The sequence below is a fragment of the Chenopodium album genome, chromosome 7 (genome assembly GCF_948465745.1).
Source record: "Chenopodium album chromosome 7, dcCheAlbu1.1, whole genome shotgun sequence".
NCBI classification, from domain to species: domain Eukaryota; kingdom Viridiplantae; phylum Streptophyta; class Magnoliopsida; order Caryophyllales; family Amaranthaceae; genus Chenopodium; species Chenopodium album.
This window is the reverse complement of record NC_137840.1, coordinates 25,954,186-25,972,520: the sequence shown is the minus strand read 5'-3', so window position 1 is coordinate 25,972,520 and position 18,335 is coordinate 25,954,186. Positions and strand designations below refer to the sequence as shown.

General features: G+C 33.3%; 2 protein-coding genes across 2 annotated transcripts; one reads left to right on the top strand and one right to left on the bottom strand.

The window, feature by feature from the left end:
* The first annotated feature begins 422 nt into the window (after positions 1-422).
* Positions 423-13,758, top strand: LOC145638969 (DUF21 domain-containing protein At1g47330-like). Its single transcript, XM_081690050.1, has 12 exons — positions 423-732; positions 1,571-1,647; positions 1,738-1,821; positions 1,916-2,029; positions 4,248-4,334; positions 4,462-4,601; positions 4,681-4,768; positions 8,399-8,472; positions 9,894-10,006; positions 11,084-11,322; positions 12,986-13,032; positions 13,355-13,758. The coding sequence occupies exons 1-12, from the start codon at positions 543-545 to the stop codon at positions 13,419-13,421; spliced, it is 1,320 nt and encodes a 439-aa protein (XP_081546176.1). The 5' UTR covers positions 423-542; the 3' UTR covers positions 13,422-13,758.
* Positions 13,759-14,197: 439 nt separating this feature from the next.
* On the bottom strand, positions 14,198-15,586 carry LOC145640105 (uncharacterized). Its single transcript, XM_081691416.1, has 4 exons — positions 15,095-15,586; positions 14,794-14,925; positions 14,635-14,700; positions 14,198-14,203 (listed from the first exon to the last, which is right to left on the bottom strand). Exons 1-4 carry the CDS (start codon positions 15,245-15,247, stop codon positions 14,198-14,200), a joined length of 357 nt encoding a protein of 118 aa, XP_081547542.1. The 5' UTR covers positions 15,248-15,586.
* Between the last annotated feature and the right edge of the window lie 2,749 nt (positions 15,587-18,335).

Here is an 18,335-nt window from a genome sequence, read left to right as displayed (position 1 = left end):
GTCTCCGAAAGTATATAGAAGGCCATATGAGTTTCTTCACTCAAACAACTACTCATCCGTGGATCTCAAGCCGAATTAGAGCTAACTCACATATTGTATTGCTACAGATGAAGTTTTTTATTAAGGCGATCGTCGATCGAATCTGCATGTAACTAGTTCTGAGGTGATTTGTACTTATATTGAAATTTTAAACTTCTTAGGAGTTGTTTGTAAATATCGTTTGACTATCTTTCATTAATAAAATCCTTTTTCTTCTCGTTAAAAAAAAAAAAAAAAAAAAAAAAAAAAAAAAAACTCATAAAATCGTGCATGTCGAGAGTTCGAGACTTGCTGTCAAAAAAAAAAAAAAAAAGGAGTTCGAGACTTAAGCTAGTGCAGTCCTATTTACTTCGTAACATTTTAACCTATGCCGTGTATTAACGCGTGTATCTTTCGGAAATTTAAGCAAAAAGGGATCATCAAATCACCAAACAAAGACAAAAAGGGAAAAGTGAGGAGTGAGTAAGGAGTTGAATTAGCAAGGAAGAGAGAGAGAAATAAAGATGAGCAATCATGGCGATGAAGCTGGTGGTATAACGTTATCAGTATATGTAGAAAATCTAGTGATAATAGTAAGCTTAGTTATATTTGCTGGTCTGATGGCTGGTCTGACCCTCGGTCTCATGTCTCTCGCTCTTGTTGACCTTGAAGTCCTCATCAAGGCTGGTCGTCCTCAGGATCGTATCCACGCTGGTCCCCACTTTCTCTCTCTCTTTCTTTAATTCATCATATTTCATTATTATTGTTGTTCTTGTTGATTTTGCAGTTGTTTATTTTATGCTAAATTCAACCGTGTTTTTGGGTTTTTCTTGTTGGGTTTATTTGGATTGGATTTAGCAATACTTAGTTACCCTCTTCATCGAGTTTTATTTGTTGCTTTACTAGTTCAAATTATATTATTGATGCGACAGTTTTTCGAGGAATTAATCATTTTCCTGATGACCAGTACTTTCATTTATTTATTTAAACAAATGATCAAACAGTTTTTCAATTTTTGAGGTTTTTTTTGGTGGGTTTATTTGAATTGGGTTTATGTTGTGTTATGTTCCTAGAGGAATTAATTATCCTTTTGGGGACAATAATTTATTTGTTTATTAGTTGAATGATCAGACATCTTTGACTGCTGATGCTGAATATTGAATTGGTACCAACTTTTGCGTAGTTTGCTACTGTATGTATGTGGATTATGGAGTAAACTATTTAATCAAGAAAGATAGGATTTTTTCAGAGGTTTTTTTTGGGTTTATATGATTTGACAGGATAGTTTTCCTTTACTCTGATTGAAAAGGTTCAATTTGGTACCATGCTCTAGTTTTGGCAAATAGATGGTCATTTTTATTAGATAATTAATCATTGGAACGTTTCGAAATTGGACCGTCCCCTTATTCTTACAAAGCGAGTCTTAACCAGAACAATATATTTGAGATGATTGTTATAATAAGAAAGGAGGGCTTATTTGGTTGAGTGATGGATGGTTGTGTTTTTTTGCTATCATCCCACTGACTTGCTACGACCCATCTTTCTTTGGCAGCAAAAATATTTCCAGTGGTAAAGAATCAGCATCTCCTTCTCTGTACTCTTCTTATTGGGAACTCTTTGGCAATGGAGGTATGGGACGATAATTTGAACCAGTGTTGATTCTAGCCTCTAGCTATCTAGCTTTGATTATATTGACTTGTATTTTCCTTATTTTTGCAGGCTCTTCCCATATTTTTGGATAAACTTGTCCCCCCATGGGCCGCAATTGTGATATCAGTAACTCTGATTCTTATGTTTGGTGAGGTGAGAGATTTTTCTCACTTTTTATACTTCGTATAAAAAGACCTTTAGTTTGCATACAATGCTTTATTGTTTTTATTTGCCTCTTTCCTTGTAGATATTGCCACAGGCAGTTTGCACACGCTATGGGCTAGTGGTTGGAGCTACATTGGCACCCTTTGTTCGTGTATTACTTTGGTTATTTTTCCCCATTTCTTATCCAATTAGTAAGGTAAGATTCTGTTTGGAAAAACTAATGCATATGATGAGGGCAAGTATGATTTGTAGGTTTTTAATTTAAGTACATTCGCAATACGGCTTTAAATTGTCTATAACAATGCTTTCTAGTGAATGATTGTTGCACCTTTAGATTACTTTAACTAGATCATTGGATCACAAGAAGGGTAAACAAGAGCAAAATACTTGACAAGCATGTGTTAGGCTCTTTTGTACTTAGCTTATCTAAATAATTATAACAAAATCAAGTGTAGCAAAAATAAGTTTAGCTAAAAACAAGGAAATATATATTTTTTTTCTTTAATTTTTTGCTACTTTTTAAATATTTTTTCCAGCAAAAGCAGAAAAGAATGTAGCCTTAGTCAGTGGCGGATCTTGGTAAAAAATATTAAAGGGACCGGGATATGAATATTTTACCAGTTGCTCAAAACTAATCACTATATTCCAAATTTTTATAAATAAAAGAACATCACTAAGTTCAATAGCTAATTAATTGCAATAATGTACCAGAGGCCGGGCCCCAAATGGCTTCGGTGGAAGGTCCCCCTTCGGCCTTAGTATGCATAAGGTAGATCAGGTGGATTCTAACACTTAAGAAAGGGGATCATCTTGTAATTTGAGATCTAATCAATTGGTCAAGGGAAAAAGGGTTGGGAGGTTTGAGTTTATTTGTAGGGAATGTGGTGTCCAAGAATGTCCATGCACTTGTTGAAATTTGCTGCCTACAGTCCTGGAAAAATTTATCTGTAACTGATCTTTACAGGTCTACATTTGTTTTGGATTCTTCATTTTCTATGAAAATTTATATGTAAGGAAATTGGGTGATGTGTCTTGCCTATAAAGATTCGAAGATTTTATGTTTTCTTTGGTCATCTTGATCAAAGAATTTGGCTTGCTCAATCATCAGGTCACGTTTTGTATTTTTGCTTTCAAGTCCTTGTGAAAAAACGTAAAATCACTGAATGTTTGGAAGCTAAAAGGTTCCAATAAAATTCAAGGCTTTCATTCTCAAAACAAGATGTAGGCATAATTATTTGCTTCTGCAGTATTCTACAAGAGCCTTATCTCCTAGTTTATGTAACACTTTTTTTGGTTGTTGATTTAGAAATAAAGATATACTCCCTCTGTCCCCTTTTGATAGTCCCTTATGGGCATTTTTCACGAGAATTAATAAACACAAACAAGAATAGTTAAAATACATTGAAAAAGTAAATTGACATTGGGTATGCAAAAAAGTAGAGAGAGAAAGTAATAAAAGTACATGGGAAAGCAAAATTTACATGGAAAATTTAAATTTGCACAACTATTGTTTTTAGTTGGATGGAATTTTGGTAAAAAATTAATATTTGGAAAAAGCAAATGGGGTGAGCATTTTGGGACTAAAATTTGCCCATAAGGGACTATCAAAAGGGGACGGAGGGAATAAATTAGAAAGATACAGAGGGGGTCCACCCATGTACAAAAAGAGACCTAAGGAAAGAAAAAATTAAATCATTCTCTTAAGCCCTTCTGAAGCTGTGTTTGTGATCACATTTATGTATATGCAGAATCTGATGCTTATCTCTTCATTTGCTGCAAGATAGCTGGTACTTTTTGGAAGTGATAAGCATCAGATGAAGCATTAAAAGGAGAATTCTGGTTCTGCTCTGCCTTTATGATCGGCCACAAGCGAGATGGGTTGGTTTCTTTCATGATATGTTTTTTTTCTGACAGTAATTTGGGTGCTTTTGGCTGAAGTGATGATTTTATCTTTCATGATTAAGTATTTAAATTAATTTGGTGAAGGTGTTACGGACTTTTGGGATCATTTGGTGTTTTAGCCTCTGTGTCATGTGGCATTGTGTGCTTCTACTAAAAATTTACTTTCAGATTTCTTTTGTTCTTTTTCTATATACGATAGCTTTCCCTCTGTTTCAGCTTCTTTAATTTTTTATTCTTTAATTTTTTTTATGAAAAAAATTTCTTATCCAAGTGTAAACATCTTTCGTGAACACAAGCCTTTTATTAGACTACTAATAACTGCTCTAGACAAGCTATGAAAGTGGCATTGGCATTGCCGAATTTAGATCATAATGTCTTTCCCTACTTAATAAAATTACTTTTCATTCTTAGCTAGAGTTCCATATTTGAGGATGAACCGTAAGTTGTAAATCTTGTCTGAATCAGCAGGTACTCTTTTCTTATATTAATATTAGCTTCCTTGTTGAAATTAGGTTCTAGACTGGATGTTGGGCAAGGGACAGACTGCACTCTTACGAAGAGCTGAGCTTAAAACTTTTGTTAATTTTCATGGGAATGAGGTATACTTGTTGGAACTCCCTTGCAAAAGAGTCATCTCTGATTTACCTCTTCTTGCCAATTTTGGTGGAACTTGATGACATTTTGCTAACAGTTGGCCTTACATTGCTCTAAATGTTTGTTAAATAGGCTGGGAAAGGTGGGGATTTAACACATGATGAGACTACTATCATAACAGGTGCCCTTGAAATGACTGAGAAGACTGCAAAGGATGCCATGACCTTGATATCGAAGGCATTTTCCCTTGATCTGGATGCAACTCTTAATTTGTGGGTCTATTGCTGATTTTGAGTCTTACATAGTGTCTCACACAGCCTTCATATCTCTAATATCATTTTTCCTCTGCAGGGAAACACTTAATGCTATTATGGCAATGGGACACAGTAGAGTTCCTGTTTATTATCAAAACCCATTGAACATAATCGGATTAGTCCTGGTATTTCCTTTTCTATATCATGTTATGCTTCACCTAGAGTTGCAACTTACATAAATATCAACTTCCATTTTTTCTAGATTGCTTATTTGCTGACAAGTTCTCATTATTATCTGTACTTTGGTTGCTTGCATAGTATCTGTCACATATCACCTGCATTAGATGTTTCAAAATTGAAAGATAGCTTTTGATTCTCTTGTATTAAGAAGACTACTCTGCATACTCTCATATGTTATAAAAAGTAAACTAGTTATTGGCTCGGGCAATGTCCCGGGTCATTATAAATTTATTACTTTAATCGAACTATATATATTTTGGCTTGTTCTCATTGAGAGCTTAAGTGGTGGTTTTATTTATTTATTTATTTAATATGATAGCTTAAGTAGTTTGTTGCTTGTATGAGTTGGTTTGATTATAAGAATCATTTTTTTACATTAAAATCATAAAAATATTATAAATCAAATCTTTATAGATTTGATGTCAAAATATATACTTCTCCATAATGCACAAAAATCTTTTACACTATGATTACAATTTTATGAGTTATGTTAATGCACAAAATAAAAATGGAGTAAATGTTTAATTTCTTACTAACTTTATTATTATGTAATTGTTAAGAAGTTACAGTACAAGGGAAATTGTCATGCATAAGAAGAGTTTATCAATTAAACTTAACATTAATACATGAAAGTTAATGCATAGAGTATTAATGTTATGGTATGATTTGGCGACGACACATCATATGTCAAATGGCAAAATTGTTGACACATGGCAAAACATCATGTCTTGCCATGAGTTTTAATATATATATTGATATTAGATTGTTATCCTAGGTCCTATGGGAGTATGGGTATTGTTCTTTGTGGGTGTTAGTTTGTAAATTTTAGGTATCATATATGGGTTTGGAATCAACTAAATTCAAGCATATTGTTCAATTCACAACTATACAAAAAACTGAAACCAGTAGAGCTCACACTCTACACCCACTAGGTGCAGGGTTTCCATTCTTAAAGGGGGGGTGGGGTTCAGCCAAACCCCCACCTCTGATTAACCTTATAATGAATGAAACTCAAATATACTGGATGTTCAAACCCCAACAAGCAAATTCCATAGCCTGCTCTCTTCCATTGCTACATCATTGTCACTTGTCAGACTTTCTTCTTGCACAATCAAATGCTGATGCCACCACCACAGAAACCAAAACAGCTGCCACTATCTTCTGCATGCCTACTAATGGTGATAATATAGGAGTATCTAGCAGGCCTTCTTTCCTTGGTTATGTTTGAACAATTAGGATAAATTGTGGACTGGTGTTGGAGCTTGCTTGTGGCTGTCTTGGTTGGTTGATATGGTGGCCTTAGCTTGACGTGAGAAGAAAAAGGATAAGAAGAAAGAAGGGTTGCCGGAGTCCAGACTACATAACTTTTTTAATCTGTTTTTTTATTTGTTTGCTTTTATTTATTTATTTTTAATTTATATCTGTGATGGGCTCTAGGAAAAATAGAGATTTTATATACATTTTTCAAAGTCTTTTATCCAATTGCAAAATGGTGGATTTGAACCTAACACTAGGTATTAAGTGTAGATTTTCTGGAATCAAATATCTCAAATTCAAGGGTTTGATATTGAAATCTACAATGACACATAGTGCTGAACCAAACAGGGCCTGATAGATGTAGATCAAGTTGGTACTGGCATATTTTTTGTTTCCTTATTACACATCCTCATTTACTGTTTTAATTTTTTTATTTTATTATTTATTCCTAAAAGTTCCCTAAGACCTCTAACAGTCCTTACCCATTTGTAGGAGTGGGCCTAGGAATATCTAACTTTTGGAAAGTAGTATGATCTGCTAAAATGCTGTGATAATTATGCGACTGCTCTTCAATCATTTAAGTCAATGTGTTTAAGGAATTTCTTTCTAGTACTTCCTACATTCTTAATTGTTTGCTCCATTTCCTTCTTATTGTAGTCAAAGTTCATCAACTTTGATTGTAAATTCTTATTGATATATAAGAAAAAAAATATAGTTATGTGGGATCTTTTTAGATTTGTTTGAATATATATTTTCAAAATATTGGTTTTGTAAACTTTTACTAGCACACCATCTGAGTTTTTAATAGTCGAACATGTTCTTGGCCGTCAAATGGGCCTAACGTGACAAATTCAATTACTAACACATTATAATGGACCGAACACATCATTCCTCTCAAACTTAATAATGAATGCGACAAATTCCCTGTCGGAGACATCTCCCAGGATATACATAGTCCTCCTTTTACCTTACTTATGTGGCACTCTTTGGCGGAATATCCATTAAAGTTGTATCTTTAAGATATATATGCATTCTTTTTCCTAAAGTTTGCTTTAGGTAATTTTGATATGCAATCTTAATGGACAAATAGGGCATTCCCTTTAATATGGCATACTATATGGTTTTAATCCTATGATTCTAAGGATAAATTATCTGAAGTGATGGATGTTCAATGGGTCTTTTTACCTTCTACTTTGGAACATATCATGTTTTCTTGTTTTTGTTTTGAAAGTAACGGAGGAGTTTCCTTGTGGAATCAACCTGCCTAGCTGCACTTTGAGCTTAAACCAAAGTGCTAGGGTTGACAGCAGCATATGTATTGGATAAAGTGATTTAGCTTGCTTTCTTTTGTTGCCACTCTATAGGGATTTTCCTTAGGCATTTCCTTACATGATGTAAAGTGTGGTAGCCTGATTTGTAAGCCTTTTTCTTCAATTTAATTGTTTGGCTATGACGATTTTTTTCCCTTTGATAGATTTTACTCCTTAGCTAAGAAGAAATTAATATAGTAATGCCTAATCTTAGACTCTTTCACTAAGAATGCATATGCTCTTATAGTTTTTCTGTTTCAAATGGTCTAAGAAAGGGAGGTTGGGAATAGTTATTGTGAGCTTCCTCGTCAGGAATGTTGATGGTATTCTTTCTTCATGTTGTCCTTTTGACTGATTTAGTACATCCCAAGGATAGGTATCATTGTTAACTGAACCATGGCTTCAAGCTGTTTTCCTATTGTATAGGATACAATGTGTGTGGGTTATTCTTAAATGCGAGAACATTTTTGGGACAGAAATTTTGTGAATTGTGAGATTGCCAATTTCCTTAGCTAAACTCAACCATTGAGCATTATGATGTTGGGGCGTTGGACTATGTATTCATCATTGAAGTAAGGAGCCTAAAGTGTTGTGGCGATCATGGTATTATAAATTGGCTGCACTGTATTAGTTTTTTAACTTACTATGACGGAGATGTTAGGTTGCAAGCTTGCAACAACCACAAACTATCCACATTGCCTGCAAAAGTAGTTCTGTTACCATTTCAAAATCGCAACTGCATCTGAGTGGAGTGATTGCACTTTGTGAGAGGGTTGTGGTAGTAAAGTCCTTGTTTTTCAAGCTGTATAATTGCCTTTAATCTGGGATCCTTTCTAGCAGAATTCTGTCTCACACTGGCATGATGTGATTGATACATGTTGCAGGTGTCTTCCCTGGGTTTTTTTTGCTCATATGGAAGTGCCTTTTGTATTCTTAGAACAATACATCTGTATGTATGCAATTTTCTCTGTGTTGCCTTTATATGTTTCATTTTTCGGTCATGTACAGGTTAAAAATCTTTTAGGTGTTGACCCTGATGAAGGAGTGCCTCTAAGAAAGATAACCATTAGAAAAATTCCCAGGTAATAGGACTTTCTTGATATATTTTTTTTCTTCTTTCTGTAAAGCTATGTGAATTCAAACATTTGACTGAGTCTCCTAAAAAGAAATGCTATCCAAAAGGTTAGATTATGTTAAACTTGATATTAGAGTACTCAGTTGGCAAATATTAGTTGTTTACTAGTCATTGTATTAGGTTGTTTGGAATAGCAAATAACTTTAGAAGGCCACCCTAATCAAATGTTTAGAATCCATTTTGAGAAGATGGACAAGGTTATCATCATGGTGGTAGTGTTTTTTTTTTTTTTTTTTTTTTTGGGGGGGTGAATTGCATATGTAGTATGAGAGTTTCAGCATCATTAGTTCTTACAAATTAATTATGATTTTTAATTTCCTTAACATATGTTGCACAATATCTAGCAAGGCTGCATGCTTGGGTGTTTCTGAATTGTTAGAAACACAATGAACTAATGAATAGAGCTTCTGAGAGGAGGTTTTTTTGCAATACAGTGCTACTTCACAAGTTTTATCTACGAATTGTTTTGCTTTTCATGCTTGTGCTAATTTTATAGAATAAAGCTTGGTAATTTAGTTTGAGCTGTATAATAAGCATATAGTTGACTTCTTAGTGCTTACTGCTTGAGCTGGAAGATATCCTTCAGAACCAAGTACTGGAATGACCAATATTGGCCACTTAATGCAACTTTCACCAAACAGGTTAAGAGGTTAGGAAAGCAAAAAAGTATATTTTGACCATAAGCAGGAACTGAAAGCTAAAAAGAAGAGCGGAGAAAAAAAAAATGCATTTCTTACTTACTAACATACTTACATACTTTAAGTGTTTTTTCTATCTGCAGTCTGTTGGTGTTCTGCTTGTTTCATTAGAGGTTTGTCAGAGGACTCCTGATATCTAAAAGTTCCTGAGTTAAACTGTCATTTTTTTGATGATGACGATGACAAAGCTGTTTCCATTTCTGCAAAATGAAAGAAAAATGATAAAATATGATAGGTTATCAAAAATATTGGAGGTAGAAAAATGATTAAAAACGTGTACAAATTTTTGTTGGAATTATGAATCTTTGGTGCCCATGTACTGTGTTCTTGGTTATGTTAAAAGTTATTATGTTGGACATGATGTTTCGACATAGATAATCAATATGGACATTTGACAATTCATATTGGCCCTAAAAAATGCAAGCTTTTTATAAATTGTCTTTACTCTTGGACAGGAAAGTATAAGTTAAAATGGGTGTAGATGAAGTGATGTTATGTACACTGTATGTTTTTACTTTAATTATTGTTTATCTTTTACCCCTTTCTTTAAAATCTCCTTTTCCTTCTCCTTAAAAAACTTACATTCCTTTTTTATTTGGTGTCTAATTGATTCATATATGTCCAATGTCTTAATTTGTAGTCACTTATCTTGCTTTCTTTGGTACTACAGGGTTCCTGAAAATATGCCACTGTATGACATCCTGAACCAGTTTCAGAAGGGCCACAGTCACATTGCCGTTGTTTACAAGGATTTAAATCAGACAAATGTAAAGCCTCTGGATGGTAAGTTCAGGAGCATTGACTATGTAATAAGGGGATTGAATGAGAAATGCTGAGAAGGGTATTAGTGTGTGTGTTTTTTTTTTTGTTTTTTTGATTTTAAAATCTCAGTAATACCACAAAAGCTTATGTTACTGAAGAACCCCAAAGTTCTTATCACGAGCTCACTGTTTAGCTGGTAATTTCTCATACATCCCCAAGTTTGATAAATGCATAAATCTGTGCTACTGTGAAGCTATGGCAATATACTTATGCACAGGTTGATCATATTTAGCTTTGGTCATGAACTCTCCTTAATCTACCAGTTACCACTATATAGTAATTTACTCATTGACATGAAATGTGGTCCAACTACAACCATTGATATGAACTTGTCTAAATAATGAAATTAACATGAAAAATGGTCACTAAATACATTCAGTGACACAATCTTGATAATTGTATAGCAAACATTGTCAATTGGAATGGGTTTTAAGTGACAAAGTTTACACCAATGTGTCTATGTTGACCAGTTTATGCCACTGAGTGTAAAACCAGACCAGATTAGATCAGAATATATTAATTTCAGATCAGATTAGGTGAAGTGAACATATCTATAGGGGCTAAATTAAGGTTATATATATATGTACTGACAAGTTCTTGTCACTGGCTGTATTCAGACCCTAGTTCATGTTAATTGATAATAATTATAGAAAAACGATCTTATTGGATGCATTACAATTAATTTTAAACGAAATAAATAAATTTTTCAAAATTTGGATATTCTCATGCCGGGGACCCTCATGTTATATTGCAAAAATTTTTGAATTAGAGTTGATGAGCCTCCGAAGGTCTTTATATTCAATATTACTACAACTGTGTTCTTTTTTATATTTAAATCAATTTTTAAACTATAGTTAATCAGCCAATTAAAACAAATTTTGATCCAACTACTACTAATTGACCTGGTATTAATTTGTTTTAACTTGTTAGCTGTTAGCTGTAAAACTAACGTTTTAAAATTCTTTTTTCCTGAAATAAGCTGTTTTGAATCGAAGAGAACAAAGTCTAAAATCTTGTGATAATTCTGGTAATTCTCAGAGCATGATAGTTCAGGTAGTGATGTAATTCAGCCAAAGGCGACAGATGTTTATGCACTTACTAATGATGGTGGAGGCCAGAAAGTGCAAAAAATTCCTGTTACTACAACCCTCAAACGACATAAAGGTTGCTCCTTCTGTGTTTTGGATGTTGAGAACGTGCCTATTCCAGAATTTCCTCCTAATCAAGCCGCGGTTGGTGTGATTTCCATGGAAGATGTAATTGAAGAACTGCTCAAGGTATGTATTAACATAGATCTATGTCTGTAAGGCATACCTTTGTGAGCTACATGATCTAGTAATAACATAGAATCACTTATGGAACCTGCTTTAGTAAAGGAATCCAATGGCAGAAAGAAGATTTTATCTGTTGATTTTAACAGTGTTATTTGATCCTGTTGCTTTATTTATTTGTATGCACTCTAAAAATCCAGGCATTATGTAAACCAAGCTCTAGTATGGAACATGGATAGTCACCACATATTTGTAGCAACAAGCAATCTGTAAATAAAGTCATTAAATGTTAGGTGGCTGCTCAATTGTCCTCCCTACTAATCTGTCACCACTTTGTCAAGGCCCCCAAAGAACATGAAGACTCTAATCACCTAATTTTTTTTCAAAGAACAATTTCATCGGTATAAAACGCTGATTATAATTGATTTCTGCTTCATAAAGTGGACTAGTTTGTAAATTTTCTTTTGGTTACTCTGTGAGGATATTTTGTCTTCATCTCTAAAACTATCTTGGTTGACTAATGCCATTTCTTGTATATATATATATATATATATATTTATATATATAAACACTGATTTTACTATTCTGATGTCAGTGGTGTTAAACTTTATGTTTTCTTTACTGATTATAGATTCATTTTACTGATTCACTATTATTTACTGATTTAAAGCTGATTTTTTAACTGATTGAAACTTGTTTTAAGGTAAAGAGAACATGGCCTTAGCCTACAATGCACTCTAAGAGCTGAAACATAAATTTTAGCTGAAAGAACCAACTTTCGTTCCCAAGACAAACATCTTTTTAAACTTTAGAATGGAGGCAGAAATGAGTTGTTTGGAAAATCCACTGGAAGAACATGGCATAGAATCATAGATTAAGTTATGCTTGATTGGCCAAACAATTAAATTCGTGCTTTAAGGCTATACATGAGTAATTCATAATCAATTGGGCCAGCTAATTTGTTCGTTGACTATCTTTAAAGCCTAAGGTATGAGGAAGGTATATGTAACATAATAGTGATGAATTCCATAAAGAGAAGGCTAGTGGTGCCGGTGATTTTGCAATTGAACATGCTGGGGGAGGATGAAATAACAAGTCCTACATATGTCATAATCTCGGTTCTCAAGATTGAATCTGAGCTAGAAGGAACTAGATTGACTTAGGTCCATTGAATTTGAAAGGGTCTTTAACTTGAAGGCTATGACAATGAAATTATTCAGGAGTTAAGCTCCTATTATCGTATAAGACTGAAGCAAAAAAAGAACTGAATATATCCAAGATTAAGTTATGGGAGACATTTAGAAGTATTTAAACAAGTATTTCCTTACTAATGACTTTGATCAAAAATCTCTGCATTGAAGTCCTAGTATAATGCAGGGAACAATTGAGCTTAAAGGTGTATGTAATAGTCAGAACCAGTTGTGCTGGATGTGTGATATGTCAAAGAAGCCGGAGCAAAAAATAGATAATTTCTTTAGGGGTCTTGAGTCTCTTGACCCTAAGAATGGCCGATTGATGCTGTCTTAATTCTGTGGGTGCATTGAATAGACCGGTCTTTTTAAATGAGCTGTTAATTTTGTAGCTCCCTTCAAGCATCTTTATCTGTCAGCCCCAATTGTTCAGCTTTTATCCCCCGTTTCTAATTTAATCTCTCATTGCTTTACTACAGGAGGAAATTTTGGATGAAACTGATGAATATGTAAACATCCACAACAGGTATATCATAACATTACCTTACTTCTACATTAACTTACTATTCTTTGTTTTTTCTGCAATAAACACTACATAGCTGACTGGAAATTACAATTTTGGCTCTCTTTCCAGTTTTACATCCATATCTCAATTTAGTGTAACCTATTTTGTACAATAAACAAAATAATGTTAGAACCAAAGGCCTTATACAACATCAACAGCAAAGCCTTAGTCCTTAAATGCCTATAAAATTGAACATCTCAATGAAGATTGAAGTATGCCAGTTGTGTTGAATTAGATCATTGGTATCAAGTATCAATGTGTTAGTTTCTCCCTGTAATAACAGGATCAAAGTCAACATGAATGCATCGCATGAGCAGCTTCCTGGCATAAATTCTGAACAACCTTTTTGAGATACCTCATCTACTACTTGCGAACAGTAATGACTGGCTTATAGGACTACGATGAGTAAAACTTGTGAGGCGGATGTGTAAACTAGTGAGATGTATTTGGTGATTAAGTTTCTTTTTGTCGCTGCATGTTTATATGAAAATGGTGCTCCGAAAGTTACTGAAGAGAATGTAATGCAAGTATGAATGGGTAATCTCTTATTGTAGATACGTTCTTTGAAAAATTGTACTAGAAATTGTATTTTTATGATATATAATTTGTATCATAAAACACAGAAACACAGGTATATTTGGAAGATTATATTAATTGATCATCTATTGATTTTTTAGATGATTTCAACGTGTAAAGCTTCCTTCTTTCTTTCTTTCTTTCTCGTTTTTTTTTTTTTTTCAAAGTGTGGTTCAATATATTTCAGTCAATACTTGTTCAAGACCAAGTGTTACTGAGGAGGCTATAACCTCGTCTCCATTTAAGATTATTTGCAACAAATTTATTATTCATATGTTTCGAAGTTACTTTCAAATTTTAACCCGTTAATTAATTGATAAGTTTCTCTTTAAACTATCCCAATTTTGTAGCCCCTCTTTCGTGTCCTCATTGTTACACTAATTGTGCTAAATTAGAGAGAAAATATAATTGTGTGGCCTTCTCATTAACAATTCCATTTGCATGTACCCGGTGTACAGTATTTTTACTGTACATCGGGTTTTGCTCACGTGCAACTTATTTATTGTTTTTTTTTTTTTTTTTAAATCGCGGAATTTAAAATAGCGGAATTTTATACCTAAAATTCAAAAAAACGCAGAACAATGGAGGAGAGAGAAAGTGAGAAAACGCAGCTCTCGATCATCCATTGAGGAGAGAGAAAGTGAGAAATCGCAAAAATTGCAAAAAACGATCATCAATCGAGGAGAAAGAAGGTTAGAAAACGCAAAAATTGTAGAAATCGATCATCAATCAAGGAGAAAAAAGGTAGCTGAGAACTCTTTGGATGATTTCTTTTTCCGAGAAAAACACCCATTTGATCACACTGACATAAAATATAAAAGTTTAGAATAAAATAAAACAAGAAAAAAGAAAAAAAAAATTTAAATGGAAACAATAAGTAAACAGAAACATAACAATGAATCAACATAAACATACCAAGTGTGAAGACAATTCTTTGGTATATTCAAGAGCATCATCACGCCAGATGATATTGTCAAGATAATATACCACCTCTTTTGTATGATCAATAACAAACAAAATGTAGTGATTCTCAAGAAGAACAGGAAAATATATCTGAAACAGAAAAAATTAAAACACTGATTTAGACAGATTAACACAAAACAAAACTTTTTTAAAGTTTTGATAGTAATTTATCATGAAATATACCAGTTCAGCATCCATAATATCACATTCAGGATTCTCATAGCTCACCCAACCTTCCCATAAACCGTGCAAATCATTAACAGCTTGTGAAACTTCACCTTTGCCAATGTTTTCACAAACATGCAAGAATGCAAACTATTAAAAGTATGAGAACTTGTTTATAGAAAAAGATAATAACTTTAGTGCACATAAAGGGTAACTTTAGTGCACATAAAGGGTAACTTTAGTGCATATAAAGGGTAAATTTAGTGCACATAAAGGGTAACTTTAGTGCATATAAAAAAAAAAAAATCAAATTACTTACACTTTGCCTCACACCAAAGAAGAATTTTCGAGGACCAGAATCAAAACATGCCTTCTCGTTCAAATACAGACAGTAGCAATCAATGATGCACCATCTAATTCTAAGTGGAGCTACCAGGGATACCATGTCTTCTCTTGGAATTAAAAAATTCATACCAATAGTAACAAGATTCTCACTGCAACAATAAAAAATAAGACAAGCATTAAAAAAAATAAAGGAAAAAAAACATATAAAATATAATTATCATAAAAAATGACACTTAACTTCCTCATCATTGAATCATCCTTCAGTAAACAATAATCAAGAATTTCTTGATGTAACTTGGGCAAATTCTTGAAAATCCGAGCATTAGCCCTCAAAAACAGAGTAAGAAAAGGAACATCCACACCTACTGGCCCACAGTCGAGTGAGCAAAAAGATTTATTGCCTCTGACGATACGTCTAGAAGCATTTGCTACAGAAGGCCCAACATCATCCTCAGACCTATTCATCAAAACATTTTTTCCTTTACCATTGACATCATCCTCAGACCTATTCAAATTCAAATCTTCTGCAGGTTCATTATCAGGAACATCATTGTTATGACCTTCAGGTTCATTATCAGGAACATCATTGTTATGACCTTCAGGTTCATAAAAATCATGAAACATTTCATGAATAGACTTCATCTTGTTACACTCCTCAATTAAACCATCTAAAAGCTTCAGGTAATGAGGATCAGTAAGTAGCTGTTGTGTTTGAGAAAATACAACAGGATCATCAGAGGATAATGATTCAGTTCTGCGAGAAGCAATCATATCACTCAAGGTTTGAAAACCCTGTGACTGAACCAACAATAATACATCCATATTTCTTTTGACCAAAAGAAATGTTTCATGAACAGCCTGCAAACATATGAACCAATAAGAAACTATACAAATGTAAAAAATAAAAATAAAAAACAAATGAAAATTCATGATATATGCATAAAGTTACCCTTTTAAATGCATAAAGTTACCCTTTATTATGCATAAAGTTACCCTTTAAAATGCATAAAGTAACCCTTATAACTGAATATTTAGGGTAACTTTAGTGCACAAAAAGGGTAACTTTAGTGCATATAAAGAGATAATAACTAAATAAAAAAAAAAAGAACACTTACATCAGTTGAAATTTCTTTAATTTCATCATCAGTCATCACACTTTCTGGAAGATCAAATGCAAGAATGCGGCCACTTCTACCACTTGTAGAAGCCCCTTGACCACAAGTTTGCTTAACAACAGGAGTTACAGGATCCCTAACTTCAGGCAGTGAAACAGGATATGTAAGGGTATCCAATGGTCCCTGCCCAAAATCACCAGCTTTAATCTCCAAATTGATCCGCTTCTTAATCTTCGCATCAGTCCAATGTTGAATCAAAGGAAGGGTACTACTTTCCTTTTCTCCTTGGAAATTTAATCGATGAAAATACATAATTTGCAAAGCTAGCAAACAACCACTTACATTTTGAGCATTTTCATCATTCTTATACTTCACAACAGCCTTCTTTAATTTTTTCAAAACATATGAACACCAATCAAATGTTTTGATTTCATCAACATTTTCCACAGCCTTCAACAACTTCAATGAAACAGTCCTATTAGTAGTAGGAGCTAAGAAGCTAGACATAGCATGTAGCACAAAACATCTCTTGAATTCTTCACCACCATCATCCAAATCAACCATCCTAGACTCCACTTTTGACAAATGCAGAGGTTGTTTCTCAGTAAGACCATAATCAAGTCTCCATGACTGAATGATACGTTTATCTACACTACCTTCTTCAGGAGTCTTCTGAAGTTCAGGAACAGCAATCTCACTCATAGGCAAGCCAAAGACATCACATATATCATTTTTAGTAACTACAAACTCTTTACCAGCAGCAATAGTGAACATGCAGCTACCACCATTAAAGTGTTCAACCAGCCAATGTAGCATTTGACGATTCAAAGTTTTCAATTTCAGATGTAATAAACCACCAAAACCTATTTCTTCAACAGCTTTTTGTTGATTAGGACTAAAAGTACTCATCATTAATTCCAATGTGTGTGGTCTGCACCTTGCAATCAAGGGTCTTTTTTCCCTAAATAATAATAATATAAGTAAAACAATATCAGAATCAGAATCAGAATCATGATATATATGATTAAAAAAAAAACAAAAAACATTTATACTTACACAACAGTATCAGAATCAGAAACTACTTGCAATTCAGCATCTGTTTTGGCCTTCTTAGATACAATTTTAGACTTCTTAGGAGCTGCTTTAACCTTCTGAGGCTCTACTTTGGCCTTCTTAGGAACAGTTTTAGCCTTCACAGTTTTAGCCTTCACAGTTTTAGACTCTGGTTTGTCCTTCTCAGGAGCTGTCATGTTCTTTTTAGCAGGCTCTTTACCCATTCCTTTTCCCCTTGAAGGCAATTTATAACGATATCCACCTATTGAACCACCAATATCTAATTAATACAGAGGATAACCATAAATTACAAATCCACAAATTACTCATGGGAAAATTTAGAATATATGCATAAAAATCCTTTTAAATGCAAAAAGTGACCCTTTTAAAAGAATAAAGTGACCCTTTTTACTGCATAAAGTCACCCTTAAAATACAACAAGTAACCCTTTTAACTAAAAAGTAACCCTTTAACAAGCATAAAGTGACCCTTTTAACTATATAAAGTGACCCTTTTCACTGCATAAAGTCACCCTTTAAACTACAACAAGTAACCCTTTTAAATACAAACGTGACCCTTTTGACAGAATAAAGTGACCCTTTTCACAGCATAAAGTGACCCTTTTCAAAGCATAAAATAACCTTTGTCATGCATATAAATAACATATATATGTACATATTACTCACACACAATGCACAATGCACATATTACTGGTACTCAAACACATATACACAAACACAATGCAGATATGCATACTATTCTCATAATCTAACTAAAACCTAACATCAAAATTTGAAGAATAATGAATAAAACTTCTGAAAACAAACATGCAAAATTTGTTTAACATGTAACAACACCACAACACATATATATCAAATTTTGAACCAATTATCACAATGAACAATAAAATAAAGCAAAATTAAACATAATAACTTCAAAATTGAAATTCAATTATCATAATATGCATAATAAATCAACAGAAAACAATAAAAAATAACATACACTACTAATTCGACATATATAAGCGAAAATTCAATTGAAAATTCG

Coding starts and splice junctions, on each gene's coding strand:
- LOC145638969 (XM_081690050.1), top strand. CDS start 543: ATGAGCAATCATGGCGATGAAGCTGGTGGTATAACGTTATCAGTATAT. Junction 733..1,570: donor TCAGGATCGTATCCACGCTG/GTCCCCACTTTC, acceptor TTTCTTTGGCAG/CAAAAATATTTCCAGTGGTA. Junction 1,648..1,737: donor GGAACTCTTTGGCAATGGAG/GTATGGGACGAT, acceptor TTATTTTTGCAG/GCTCTTCCCATATTTTTGGA.
- LOC145640105 (XM_081691416.1), bottom strand. CDS start 15,247: ATGAATTTTTTAATTCCAAGAGAAGACATGGTATCCCTGGTAGCTCCA. Junction 14,926..15,094: donor TCTTTGGTGTGAGGCAAAGT/GTAAGTAATTTG, acceptor TACTTTTAATAG/TTTGCATTCTTGCATGTTTG. Junction 14,701..14,793: donor ATATTATGGATGCTGAACTG/GTATATTTCATG, acceptor TTTCTGTTTCAG/ATATATTTTCCTGTTCTTCT.